Below are 13,285 nucleotides of genomic sequence, written 5' to 3' on the forward strand. Positions count from 1 at the left end.
CAGTGTGATCCATTAGGGTGTAATATGAAAATCGATTTTCCAGCACAGCAATTTTTCAGTTCCTTTTGGGGTCCTAAACAACTCCCCAAAGTTTGGGAACGATTGGTTTAGTCCTCACATTGCGCAAAGCGATTCAATTTTCCATATAAATTTGTATGGGAAAAACATTTTTTTTGGATTTTGATATTTATAAAATCCACGTTTCACGCTGTACTAAAACCGGATTCATATTCGGATGCTCTGAATGTGCTAACAATTTATGGTGCTAGCTTGTCGCTGAAAGAAGATACAGCGTCCTCAAAACTCGTCTAAAACGTGATTTTCGATCAAAAAACACGTTTTAGACGAGTTTTGAAAACGCTGTATCTTCTTTCAGCGACAAGCTAGCACCATACTCTCTTCGGGAAAGTTGTAGAGCACATTCCAGAGCATCCGAATATGAATCCGGTTTTAGTACAGCGTGAAACGTGGATTTTATAAATATCAAAATCCAAAAAAATGGTTTTTCCCATACAAATTTATATGGAAAATTGAATCGCTTTGCGCAATGTGAGGACTAAACCAATTGTTCCCAAACTTTGGGGAGTTGTTTAGGACCCCAAAAGGAACTGAAAAATTGCTGTGCTCGCTAAATTTGGACAACTTTATTTTTTTCCATACAACCATATTACACCCTAGTGATCCATGTCCCGTCGAGCTAAAAATTTGTGCGTTCGCTTCAAAGGCCATTCTTGTGTCCCTCGCAAAGCCAAAATGCATCGGTTCAGGTTGCATGCTTCTCAGTATCCCTTACATCCATAGCTAATCTCTTCCCAACAATTCCCTCAGGTCGACGACAATGCCAGCGGGATCCACTTTTCGGCGTACGACAACAAACCCTTCAACCGGGGCGGCCCCTCGTCGGCGAGCCTGGCCAGCGTGGCGCAGCAGATAACCCGGGTCAACACGGTGGCGTCGGCGTTGAAGCGATTCTTCAGCAAGGACGAAGGCGGCAGTGTGAGCAGTCGACCGACGAGTGCCACGCCGGAAGCGCAGACGGGTCCGTTCCGGTTCCCGGGGTCGGCCAGTTCGTCCAACCTGACGGGGCGATTACCGGACCGGGCGCAGGGCAGCATTCGCATCACGGACCAGGTAATCGAGGAGGTGGACGAACAGCAGATGACCATCACGTCGATGCATGGCAAAAACGTGGACCCGCGGCCAACGGCGGCTAGTCTGTGGGAACACGGTCCACCGAAGCCCAGCGAACCGATGGATGTGCCCCAGCCGGCGTACAAGCGAACGCAATCGGCGGTGGCCCACGGCGGCCAGTTTGAACATTCGGGACTGTATCCTCCGGGCGGAGTGGACTCGCTGCTGAGCGCATCTGCTCCGACGGCGGGCGGCCAGTTTGAGCGCGACTTTGTCCCGCTGAACACCTCCCGGGAAGACGCCAACTTTATGACCAGCAAAGACTCGCAGAAAAGTGTCGGCGCCGAAGACGCGGACGGTCCGGACGGAGACATGAGCGAAGCGGACGACTTTGAGAAGCTGCGGGCGGCCCGCGAAAAGGAACGCGCCGAGCGGCAAAAGTTCAAGCTGGCGCGCTCCGTCAGCGGACTCGGCCCCGTCGATCCGGACCTGCTGACGGAGAAGCTCACCAAAACGGCCGACGGGCAGCAGCACGAGCAGGGCAGCCAAACAGCGGGCCCGTCCGGTGCAGACACCCCGGACAACCGAAGACATTCCGGAGCACCCGGGCAGGCGGACACGACCTTATGATTCTACGTGTCCGATGAGGCCGACAACATTGTGTTCAACGTCCGCGACGGAAGCTAGTAGTGACGGGAGGCGACGTTTGTGAACCTTTCCGTTCCCGGATGGCACTGGCACTGAGTGGAGTGGATGAGTTGTGATCATGGTTGTTTTTGTTCGTTTTTAAATCCTCATTGACGAGAACGAGAGAGAAAGTATTCTTTTTTTTAGTTGTAAGACAATCGTTACGAAGGCGCACACGTGTTTGTTCTATTAAAACATCAGTATTTGACGATATTTAAAAATTATTACGTTTTTCGTTTTTTTCATTGTACCCAAAATTATTAGGTTTCGCCAGTTTTGCTAATCAACTCTCAATCAGCATACCAGCATTTGAAAAAAAAAAACAATTCTCTGAAATATGGCTCAGCGGTTAATTTTTGATTTTATTTGGCTTCACAAAATTGTAGAAAAATCAAAAACAAATCGCTGATACATTTTCAGAGAGTTGCTAAAAAAGAAATCGAAAGGCGCACAAGCAAAGTCCGGTGATATTAAGTTATCGTAGCACAACCGAAATGAACAAAAACCAAGCACGAAGCTTTAGCTTTTAGAAAGAGAACGGGGCCTTTGCTTTTTAGCAGCGGAAACAGCGTTTAGTGAAATCCGTCGAGTTTCTTGATATAGGGGAAATTCTCGTATGTTTGGCAGGTTAAGATCTCGCTCCTAACTCCATCCAATTTGCTAATTTTCACTATTTAAACAACTGATTTTGCAAAACTTTTGATAGAAACTTGCTTGCTCACTTCTTATTGAGATATTAATCACTCGATTTCAGTTGAAAACGCTTTTAATTAGCTTTAATTCAATGTCAAAGTTCTGACCTGCCAACATTAGAGGCACGCTGGAATTAGATGCTGTTCCCCTAAGTGCCGAAAACACAAAAAAAACGCAGCCTTTATTCAAGTTAGCGCAACAAACGGACACGTGTTTTCTACTGTAGGATACGAATCTGCGATATGTACATAAACCAAAAATAGTCAAACGCGCGCGCTTTTAGTGTGTGTTGTGTCAGGATGAACAGAAATATTACCTAGATATTTTACCAGCGAAAATAAACTTAAACTCAAAACATGCTTACAGTGGAACGTAACCGATAGAGGAGAAGGTTCGGATCTAGGTGATGACAAAAGTGCTTGGTGTAAATTTAATGCACTGTTTTACCACTATTTAAAACTACCGAAATAAAATATACAGTTTTAGTGAACAACAAATGCGAAAAAGACACAAATAAAAGACTATTCAAATCAAAATAAACATGGCTGCCTTATTTTTTAATATCACATACTCAGTAAAAATGAGGATCTCTCTCGACTTAGTAAATACTTGGCTATTGTACGTCCTCGGAGCCCTTACCACTCATGTACTTTGTCTCGGGTTGGTGCTGCCTTCATGTAGGTTCAACCTTCTCCTCCAAACATTGTTCTCACGCACGCCGTCAAAGATCGCCCTAAGCGCTTGCAGGTCCTCTTCGAACATCGTCCACGTTTCGTGTCCGTAGAGAACGACCGGTCTTATCAGCGTTTCGTACATGGTGCACTTTGTACGTCGGGAAAGATGACCAGACCGTAGGGTCTTGTGAAGTCCATAGTCGGCACGACTACCGGTGATGATGCGCCTGAGCAGTTCTCTAGGATTTCGGTCATTCGATTTTTTTTTGTATTTTTTAATCCGACTGAATTTTTTTTGGTGCCTTCGGTATGCCCAAAGAAGCCATTTTGCATCATTAGTTTGTCCATATAATTTTCCATACAAATTTGGCAGCTGTCCATACAAAAATGATGTATGAAAATTCAAAAATCTGTATCTTTCGAAGGAATTTTTTGATCGATTTGATGTCTTCGGCAAAGTTGTAGGTATGAATACGGACTACACTGGAAAAAAATAATACACGGTAAAAAAAATTTTGTGATTTTTTTATTTAACTTTTTAGCACTAAAACTTGATTTGCAAAAAAACACTATTTTTAATTTTTTTTATTTTTTGATATGTTTTAGAGGACATAAAATGCCAACTTTTCAGAAATTTCCAGGTTGTGCAAAAAATCATTGACCGAGTTATGAATTTTTTAATCAATACTGATTTTTTCAAAAAATCGAAATTTTGGTCGCAAAAATTTTTCAACTTCATTTTTCGATGTAAAATTGAATTTGCAATCAAAAAGTACTTTAGTGAAATTTTGATAAAGTGCACCGTTTTCAAGTTATAGCCATTTTTATGTAACTTTTTTCAAAATAGTCGCAGTTTTTCATTTTTTAAAATTAGTGGACATGTTTGCCCACTTTTGAAAAAAATATTTTTGAAAAGCTGAGAAAATTCTCTACATTTTGCTTCATCGGACTTTGTTGATACGACCTTTAGTTGCTGAGATATTGCCATGCAAAGGTTTAAAAACAGGAAAATTGATGTTTTCTAAGTCTCACCCAAACAGCCCACCATTTTTCAATGTCGATATCTCAGCAACTAATGGTCCGATTTTCAATGTTAATATATGAAACATTTGTGAAATTTTCGATCTTTTCGAAAACAATATTTTCAAAATTTTCAAATCAAGACTTATATTTCAAAAAGGTCAAACATTGAATATTACGCCCATTTAAAATGTTAGTCTTGATTTGAAAATTTTGAAAATATTTTTTTTGAAAAGATCGGAAAATTTCACAAATGTTTCATATATTAACATTGAAAATCGGACCACTAGTTGCTGAGATATCGACATTGAAAAATGGTGGGCTGTTTGGGTGAGACTTAGAAAACATCAATTTTCCTGTTTTTAAACCTTTGCATTGCAATATCTCAGCAACTAAAGGTCGTATCAACAAAGTCCGATGAAGCAAAATATAGAGGATTTTCTCAGCTTTTCAAAAATATTTTTTTCAAAAGTGGGCAAACATGTGCACTAATTTTAAAAAATGAAAAACTGCGACTATTTTGAAAAGGTTCCAGCGTCTTAATCACGGCACATTTCGGCTCGCGGCATGATGCCGTTCCGGGATTAACTGAGTTTCTTGTAGAACTTGTGTGTTTCGTTGGAGCGATACAGCTGTTCCATGTCCTGGCACTCCACCGCTTCCAGATGACGCTTCTTATCCCGGAAGAGGTGGGTTTGCTGTCTTCGCAACTTTTTGTACGTCTCCTTGTACTCACGGGAGTTATGCAGCCAACCGTCTCGCGCTGCTTTCTTCTCGTCCCAAATCGCCTGCCATTCCTCGTCGAACCAGCCGTTCCGTCGAACTCGGTCCACGTACCCGATAGCGATCGATGCCGCTACGTTGATGGCTGCTTCCATATGGCTCCGGCAGACCTCCAGAGGGGCTTCAGCGAGCTCACCCTCGCCTGGCAACGCCGCTTCGAGTTCCCGCGCGTACTGGGTAGCGACCTGATGGTCCTTGAGTCGCTCCAGATTATACCACTGCGGGCGACGGTACCGGATTTTGTTGACCTCGGAAGTCGTTGGCGCAGCTTTGCCACCACCAGGTAGTGGTCAGAGTCGATGTCCGCGTCCGATGGTAGGTTCTGACGTCGATTATGTCCGAGAACTGCCAACCATCGATGAGAACATGGTCGATTTGGGTCTCCGTGTCGTTTGGTGATCTCCAGGTGTACTTGCAGAGGAGGCTGTGCTGGAAGAAGGTACTACGTATGGCCATGTTTCGGGAGGTAGCAAAATCGATGAGTCGTAAGCCGTTCTCGTTCGTCTGCTGGCCAACTTAAGCATTCATGTCGCCAATGACAATCTTGACGTCGTGTTTTGGACACTTCCTGTACTCGCGATCAAGAAGCACGTAGAAAGCAGCGTCCTTGTTAAGTGCACTTCACTTTTCAGACAGTTCTAGTCCTCACGTTCAATAATCTCGTGACCACCGACTAATCCTGAAGATATGCAACAAGCTAATCAATCAAAGAAACAAATAACGTCCAAGATAACGTCCCTGTTGAAAAACGGATTACAATCTCAGCAACCTACGCGAGAGAACTCACCAACACCCAAAAAATCACCGCAACTGTCACAACCACCACCATCAGAGCTTCCGAGTTGTTTTGATGCGGTTCTTCTTGGACTAAAAAGACAGACAAAGGTGGCCACCAATACACAAGCGCAAATCCGAAGTGTCACCCCGTTACTTTGGGGAGGCTTACGTTCCGCATCTAGTCATCTCGCACCGTCCGAAGTCGTCGTATCATCTTAGCCGGATTAGTTTGTCGAGGGTGGAAGATCAACGCAAGATCGCTAGGTCAAACCTTGGAAGAAGTTCGTAGATTGGATAATTACCGGAGTACAATGGCCAGCGTAAGTAGACGATTCAAAGAAGGGATTAGGAGAAGTTGGAGGAGGTAGAAATCGTCCCACTTTCAGTACATCAACCAATTCAAGTAGATTAGATTAGTTCCCAGTTGAATGTACCTGCTTATTATTAGCATCTTCGACCACATCTTCAAAAGTGTTGATAAGCATTTCTCCCGTCTCTGTTTACTTTCACCACCACCACAACAGCAAACTCACGAATTCAAGGTGGAAATGACCTGCACGGGATGCTCGGGCGCCGTCGAGCGAGTCCTCGGCAAGCTCAAAGGTAAGCAAATAGCCAACAGGTGCGTTGACAACCGACTCAACGCTATCTCCGCCGCTGTTGGAGTGTATCAATCAAACATAATCTCTAAAATTGTGTATTGTTCTTCAGAAAAAGTGGAAAAAGTGGACATCGACCTGGACAACAAGAAGGTGTTCGTGACGTCGGCCCTTTCGGCGGACGAGCTGCTGGAGACCATCAAGAAAACGGGCAAGGAGACGAGCTACGTCGGCGTCAAGGCTTGAACTGACCGCGGAGGGGACGCCACTCAGGGATTCGTTCTCAATCTGCTAAAACGACTCTTGCTCGCGAATCGACTTTCGAGTATTTCTAATTTCGTTAAAATATGGTTCTTTATTCTATGTATGTAATAAACTAATTAAAATTTAATATATATTATAAAATGGGTAGCGTCGACAGAAGTGAAAAGCTGTGACACGTGCGTTGAAAATGGGCGAAAAGAAAAAATGATGTGCGAGTAGAAATATAAACTTGTTTTGAAATTATGTACACGCGCAAATGAACGAACAATCATGAACGAAACTTCCCTCAACTTCGATTCAGCACAACATCTTCAAGCATCGCGATCCTGCGTTCGAGCCCGGCCACGACCGTTTCAAGCGCCCTAAATTTACGCAAAAATCGCCTCTCAACCGCCTCCACCGGACTCGCTACGTCCGCTTCCTGAACCGTTCCGGGGGACGCCGGACTCAGACACGACTCGGACCGGCAGCGCACCCGCGGACTCTTGCATAGTCTTATTACAATTTCCTTAGAAAACCAAAAGCTTAAACCTAAAGTCACACAAATAGATAGAGGTAAAGAGAGTCACTCGCAAACCTCGATCGCGTCCGTCAGGTGAAAGTTGTCCGTCTTGCGGGCGTCCACCAGGATGCTCGTGTCCGGGTGGTTCTCCTTGTTTTCGTTGAAGCGGGAGCCCTCGTCGTCGTCGTCGGTGCCGCGGCTTTCGTCGTACGTGAGCTTCTTGCTGAACGGAGGAGCTAGCTGTTTGGGAGCATCCTGGGGCTGCAGGTCGCTGCACTCGGACGAGTACAGCGAGTTGTCCGACGTTTCGCTGGCAAAGTTGACCTTCCATAGCATGATCTGGAGAAAACAAAAGTTTGAAAAATTGATCTAAGTTTACCAAAAATAACTAATTTTGGATACATTAAAAATTTATAAAATAAATCAGCAATTATGAAGTCATATTTTAAGTCAAAGACTATTTTCGAGTGTAAGAACGGACCTTGACCTATATCAAGCACTAGGTTACAATAGAACTGCCCTTACACCAACATCTCACCCTTGCTTTGAGTCAGTACGAGCAACACTCTGGGACACGCTTTGAGTGTTCATGCCAGGTATTCACGCCCTTCCCGGAGAACTCCGCCTCAGTCTCGGCAGCGACTACCAACTCGTCCACGTAGATGACAGTCGACTTTCCGGACGTAGAGGCACGGGTTAGCCTTTGCGTGGCGGAATCCCAGCTTCTTGAAAACTGCTTCGATCTAGTGGTTCTAAACTCGAGCGAATTGTTTTAGTCCGTGCAGACTCTTGGTCAATCGACACACAGTATTAACGATTCCGGTTGTGTATCCTGCAGGCTGCTTCACGGAGAAAAAAGAGTTCCCAAAATCGTGAACAAGCGTTCATGAAAATGGGAACCACGAACAAAGTGTTCAAATCCCATGGTACGTTTTTGAAAATCGTACCATGGGATTTGAACACTTTATTCGTGGTTCCCATTTTCATGAACGCTTGTTCACGATTTTGGGAACTCTTTTTTCTCCGTGTTCATGAAGATCAGCGATTCTCAACGGGGGTACGAGGCCTACTTTACATGAAAGGGGGTACCAGCCTAGAAGAAGGTTAAGAATCGCTGATGTAGATGGTCTCCTCCAACTTGCCATGAAGGTACGCTGTCTTGATGTTCACGTGCTTAGAAACCATCTTCCGACGGCTAGCGATTGTCCGGAACTTTTCTTGTCTGGCCACAGGAGCGAAGACTTCGTCGAAGTCCACACCAAACTTCTGAGTGAAGCCTTGCGCCACGAACCTGGCCTTGTGCCGCATGATGCCATTTACATCCGATCGCCTTGCGATCCGGAGGCATCTGGACCAGCTCCAACGTGCCGTTCTACGTGGATTCTGCCGGTGTATCGGATCTGGCTGTTCTCACTATTGTATCATCCGAAGTTTCGTCTCCACATGTTGCCGAGTCCGAAACGACCTCGTCATATAAAGAGTTGGCTGTAAATGATGGGAAAGACAGGCCTTTGCTCGATAGAATAAAATCATTGAACCTCGTCTGGAAGACTGCGCTACCGACCGCTGCGCAACAACGCCGATGACCCAGGCGGATGTAATGGTCGCGAGGGGAGCGCAATAGATGTCACGTCACATCTGGGACCTGGCTCGGCATCCTATACTTCAATATCAACTCCAGCGTTGCCGTTTTAAGTTAAGCGGTGACTTCAGGTTTTGTGGGGCATCATCAACGTCTACTGGTTCAGCATTTTCCAGCTGCACCGGCGGCTCGTCTCCTTCTTACTCACACGGGATGGGTTTCTTCAAAATTCAGACGGAATACTATCGGTTGCGTTTAAGAGATAGGAGCGCTTGCCGGGACTCCTCCTTCACGGAGATAAGTTTCGTCTGGTCGCTTGATGATCTGATTCGATTCTTCCGCTTCTGTTTCGGGATATGCATCATGATTGGGGTTCCCAAAATACGAATCTACGTGGACACTTGTTCAGCAAACTCGTTTAGCTCCAGCGTGTAATACCGCCGTTTGAAGGCGTATTCCTATGCGGCTGAGCAGGTCCTGCAGCTTCTTCTTGGTGAACTCCTTACCGTTTTCCGTGCGAAAATTCTTCAACTTCCAACCAGCCTGCCTCTCGGACATGCAACGAAAATCCACGAAACCGCCGACTTCTGCTTCAAAAAGTACTCCGCCGTGTTCCCTCTCTTTACGATTTGGCTTAACGAGCATAGGTTCGTTATAAGGTCCGAAATTACCCGAACATCGTTGCCTTCAATCGGCTTCCCGGTGGGTTAAACCGTGGTGCACAGCTTCATGCTTCCCTTCGTGACGACTTTCAAGGCATCTCTGTTCGCAGCAACGACTGTACCACTGTAGCTCTCCAGGTTGTTCAACGTTTCTTTCGACTTCGCAAAGTGGTTGGAAGCCCTCGAAGCGGAGTACCAGTGGTCGTCCTCGTTGACGATTGACAGTACGGTACACCAAACGCCACAATCTCTCCGATTTGAGTCCTTCGAGCGACAATCCTTCGCAATGTGTCCAAATTTCTGACAGCGTGTGTACTTCGGAGCCTTGCTTCGCCCGCTGATGTCACCGGGAGTTTCTGCAGCAACATCGTTTTGATTGAATTTGAATCACCGTTCCAGAATTCTTCAGGGCCACGATCATCCTATGATACGATTCCGGCTATTCCGCCAGCAGCAGTATGATCTGTTCCTCAAAGAATTTGCAGAAGACCGTTTCGGATTTGGTTAAAGATGTTGGCTCGTTGGTTGATGTTTGTACAAAGAGGGCGAACAGAAGTTCGTTTGGTTAAGCTTTTTTTTTCCATTGCAGAGCTGCAAACGTGATATTCTTGACAGATGTCAATTGACGGGATGGAACATAGTCCGCCGACCAATTCCTCCGGAATAATCATCATCATGAATAATATAGCAGTTGTTTCAATTATTGGCAACAACAGGTTAAAGTAAACTATCGCATCACTTACATGCCGATCCTCGCTCGCCGTCGCAAACAACTGGCCATCCTTGCTGAACTTGACCGCCGTCACCGGTCCGGTGTGACCGGTCAGCGTGTAAATGTGTCGTCCCTCGAGCAGATCGATAACCTTCACCGCCGCATCGTCACTTCCCGTGATCATGTAATGGCCCGACGTGTGAAAGTCCAGCGAGTTCACGGCACCCTCGAATATCCGATAATACTGGATGAGCTTCCTAATCCGAATGTCGAAGATCTTCACCCGTGCATTGTCCAACGCAATCGCCACCAGCGATCCGTCCGGATGCCAGGCCACCTTATTGCCGGCACCCTTCTGGTCCACGAAGCTGTGCACGCACTGGCCCGAGTTGGGATCGAACAGCTTCAGCGTGCGGTCATCTCCGCACGACGCAATCAGCTTATCATCCGGCGAGAACCGCGCGCACCGAACCCAGTTCGTGTGACCGGTGAAGGACGAAATAAAGTGCTTCCTCGAAACGCGCCACAGCTTGATCGACTTATCATCCGAGGCCGTAATCAACTTCCGTCCGCGCGAGTCAAAGTCCACCGAGCGCACGTTGGACGTGTGCGCCCGGAACTCGTCGCAGTTGCCCATCAGCGCCGGCGTCCAGATCTTAACGGTGCGGTCCTTGGACGCCGTGGCCACTATCTGACCGTTGGCCGGAGACCAACAGATATCGTTGACCACGTCGGTGTGTGCCTCGAACCGCATGCATCGCACCTGCTCGTTAATATTCCAAACGATGGCCGTGTTGTCGGAGGAGCTCGTCGCAAAACGGTTCCCTTCCTGATTAAACGAAATGCCCGTTACTTTGCTTTTGTGGCCTTTGAGGTGTCGCAGCAGGACTGGATCGGTCATTTTTACGGCTGAAATTGACACTTATTCAATGAAAATCTTCCTGGAAATGTATTCTGAAGATAAACTTACAGTTTACTGTGATTACTGAAGTAATTTTAAGCAAAATTCACCTTTTTTTATTCGAAACAACACAAACTGAGTTTGAAAACATGGATGTCACTTTGTTCGTTGGAAATTTGATTTCTCTCCCCTCTCTCTTCTCTTCTAATCAACTGTGGCAATTTGAAGAGGGAGTGCGCAGTTAGGTCGACACATGCGATATAGCGAAATTTAGGTCGACAAAAAAATGCACACAGAAAAAATGTAGAAATCTGCAGAAATTTATTTCTTCAGGCAATTTATTTTGAATCAACATTTATAAGAGTGATTCATTATTATTCTCAAACTTCTCAACAAAATCGTAAAAATTACGTCCAATGTTTTCACTCTACATGAGAAAGTACCTAGTTGCTGATCGTGCTATTTTGTCACAATAGTGCGACAACTGGCCAAAGGAAATTCGGGCAAAGGACGTTTTGTCACATGTAAATGCCCGAGTCAAACTTTCTGTAAAATTTTATGACAGTAAAATAAGTTATGAAGAATTCTTAACGATATGATAAAAACAATTCGATTACGATTTCTATACCATTTATTCTCCTAAATCAACGCAACGCCTCCCATAAAACTTCAGAAAAACCGTTCCCCTTCCTCCCGGCTTGCCCTCGGCTGCTCCGGAACGCCCTTCTCGCTCAGCTCGATCGAGTTAATCCGGATCATCGTCTGCTGGGCGCGGAAAAAGTTGATCCTCATGTACTGCTTCCTTCGTTTCTTGCGGAAGTGCGTTTTCGTGTGCGAAAGGGACTTTTCGATGATGGTGGCCTGCACGTCGACAAGTCCGGCCGGAACCAACGGCCGTCCGATGAGGGAAAAATCCTTCCCACCCGCCAGCAGCACCTTGTCCAGCCGGATGCGGTCCCCGTTGGTGGGTGGCCAGTAGCCTTCCACGATGATGATGTCGCCGGAGGTGATTTTGAACTGTTTGCCACAGAGTTGCACCACGGCAAACAGGCGGCCCTCGGAAGCGCTGGCCAGCTGCGCGTTGACCGCCTTCACTACGGAACCGGACGGCAGGGGCGCGGCTAGGGATGAGTTGAAGCGGGTGTTTCTGACCAGCGTAGATAAGGCGGGAGCTGCTCGGGGGATGGCGGCGCCAAGTGATAATGATTTGAAGGCATCTGTAAAAGCAAAACAGTGATTACATGAGCAGGAGAACGCACTAAACAACAGTCACTAAAAGTAATAGTAAATTATCAACTTACTTGCGATAGACACTACACCGGATGGTCGGGCTAAAGGTGCTAGCCTATTTAAAAACATTTTGAAATGCTTTTTGGTGCAATTTACACAAATTTTATTGAACAAAATCGGCTAATTTTCTTCAGCATGCCGATTTCGATGCGGCAATGTTATTTTGTTTTGAAGTTTGAAGGACTAACTGTCAGTGCGCTTATTACTTGCCACCGTTGATTCTGGAAATGTCATTTGAATTAGGTCGACAACTTCTGGGGCAATCGGGGTTATTAGGGTGAAATCAAGCAAATCAATAAAGATAAATAGTAGGATGTAACAAAAATGACTTTTTGGCGGGCATTCAAGGGTTTGTTCCGGTGGGCATACTAAGCCGAAATCCAAAATATGAGCTTGATTGAACGTAACAGGAGCTGGCGCTTTGCATTTGAATTTTAAATGGGTTTTACTTTTACCCCGAAAAAAAAGATTTTTTTTTGATGCGGTCAATTTTTTGAAAAAAATGCCAAACTTTGAAGGTCTGTACCGAGCTCCAGGGTGCTTCAAATTGCAATGTTATATATTCCAAAAGATGCGCAAGAATCTGGCCTACACGCCAATGATGTTAAAAATAAACGCTTTTAGTGGCCAAAATGCCTCAAAAAGTGACATTTTTGAAAAAAATCTTTTATTACGGGTTAAATCCCATTCAAAATTGAAAGGCGGAGCGCCAGTTCCTATTAATCAAGCTCATATTTTGGATTTGGGCTTAGTATACCCACCGGAACAAACAAATTATGGTTTTCTTGGAAAGAGCTGTCAAGTACACTGATCCCCCGGTGGTTGGTCACTTTTTCGTTTGACACTTTTTAGTTTGTACCCCGTTGGTTTGACAAAGTCATACTAAAAAGTGACGAACTGTCACTTTTTACACGGCGCTCACACATACTATCTAAACCTCGATCAAAACGAACGTATGGTAGTGTGTACGAACTTCATGTAAAAGGGGTGTCAAACTAAAAAGTGACC

General features: G+C 45.5%; 4 protein-coding genes across 5 annotated transcripts in view; 2 read left to right on the top strand and 2 right to left on the bottom strand.

Annotated features, from left to right (window-relative positions):
* The window catches only part of LOC6053965 (bestrophin-4), a 33,454-nt gene extending 31,411 nt beyond the window's left edge, over positions 1-2,043 (top strand). For both annotated transcript variants that reach the window (XM_038253438.1, XM_038253439.1), the window contains exon 5: positions 829-2,043. In XM_038253438.1, the coding sequence (XP_038109366.1) occupies positions 829-1,761 (933 nt within the window). In that variant the 3' untranslated portion in view covers positions 1,762-2,043. The remainder of the gene's footprint in view (positions 1-828) is intronic.
* Positions 2,044-5,843: 3,800 nt separating this feature from the next.
* LOC6049082 (copper transport protein ATOX1) lies at positions 5,844-6,794 on the top strand. The gene is made up of 3 exons (XM_001869924.2): positions 5,844-6,085; positions 6,290-6,368; positions 6,477-6,794. Exons 1-3 carry the CDS (start codon positions 6,077-6,079, stop codon positions 6,608-6,610), a joined length of 222 nt encoding a protein of 73 aa, XP_001869959.1. The 5' UTR covers positions 5,844-6,076; the 3' UTR covers positions 6,611-6,794.
* Positions 6,795-6,861: 67 nt separating this feature from the next.
* Positions 6,862-11,155, bottom strand: LOC6053964 (POC1 centriolar protein homolog). The gene is made up of 3 exons (XM_038256975.1): positions 11,057-11,155; positions 10,118-10,995; positions 6,862-7,469 (listed from the first exon to the last, which is right to left on the bottom strand). Exons 2-3 carry the CDS (start codon positions 10,985-10,987, stop codon positions 7,194-7,196), a joined length of 1,146 nt encoding a protein of 381 aa, XP_038112903.1. The 5' UTR covers positions 10,988-10,995; positions 11,057-11,155; the 3' UTR covers positions 6,862-7,193.
* Positions 11,156-11,600: 445 nt separating this feature from the next.
* Positions 11,601-12,444, bottom strand: LOC6049084 (39S ribosomal protein L21, mitochondrial). The gene is made up of 2 exons (XM_001865865.2): positions 12,289-12,444; positions 11,601-12,204 (listed from the first exon to the last, which is right to left on the bottom strand). The coding sequence occupies exons 1-2, from the start codon at positions 12,344-12,346 to the stop codon at positions 11,657-11,659; spliced, it is 606 nt and encodes a 201-aa protein (XP_001865900.2). The 5' UTR covers positions 12,347-12,444; the 3' UTR covers positions 11,601-11,656.
* Between the last annotated feature and the right edge of the window lie 841 nt (positions 12,445-13,285).

Source organism: Culex quinquefasciatus, chromosome 2, assembly GCF_015732765.1.
Source record: "Culex quinquefasciatus strain JHB chromosome 2, VPISU_Cqui_1.0_pri_paternal, whole genome shotgun sequence".
NCBI lineage: Eukaryota > Metazoa > Arthropoda > Insecta > Diptera > Culicidae > Culex > Culex quinquefasciatus.

Bases quoted from the DNA above. Each gene is read 5' to 3' on its own strand.
- LOC6053964 (XM_038256975.1), bottom strand. From the start codon at position 10,987: ATGACCGATCCAGTCCTGCTGCGACACCTCAAAGGCCACAAAAGCAAA. The intron at 7,470-10,117 runs GTAAGTGATGCG...TGTTTTCTCCAG, and splicing joins CGGCGAGCGAGGATCGGCAT to ATCATGCTATGGAAGGTCAA.
- LOC6049082 (XM_001869924.2), top strand. The intron at 6,369-6,476 runs GTAAGCAAATAG...ATTGTTCTTCAG, and splicing joins AGTCCTCGGCAAGCTCAAAG to AAAAAGTGGAAAAAGTGGAC.
- LOC6049084 (XM_001865865.2), bottom strand. From the start codon at position 12,346: ATGTTTTTAAATAGGCTAGCACCTTTAGCCCGACCATCCGGTGTAGTG. The intron at 12,205-12,288 runs GTAAGTTGATAA...TTGCTTTTACAG, and splicing joins CGGTGTAGTGTCTATCGCAA to ATGCCTTCAAATCATTATCA.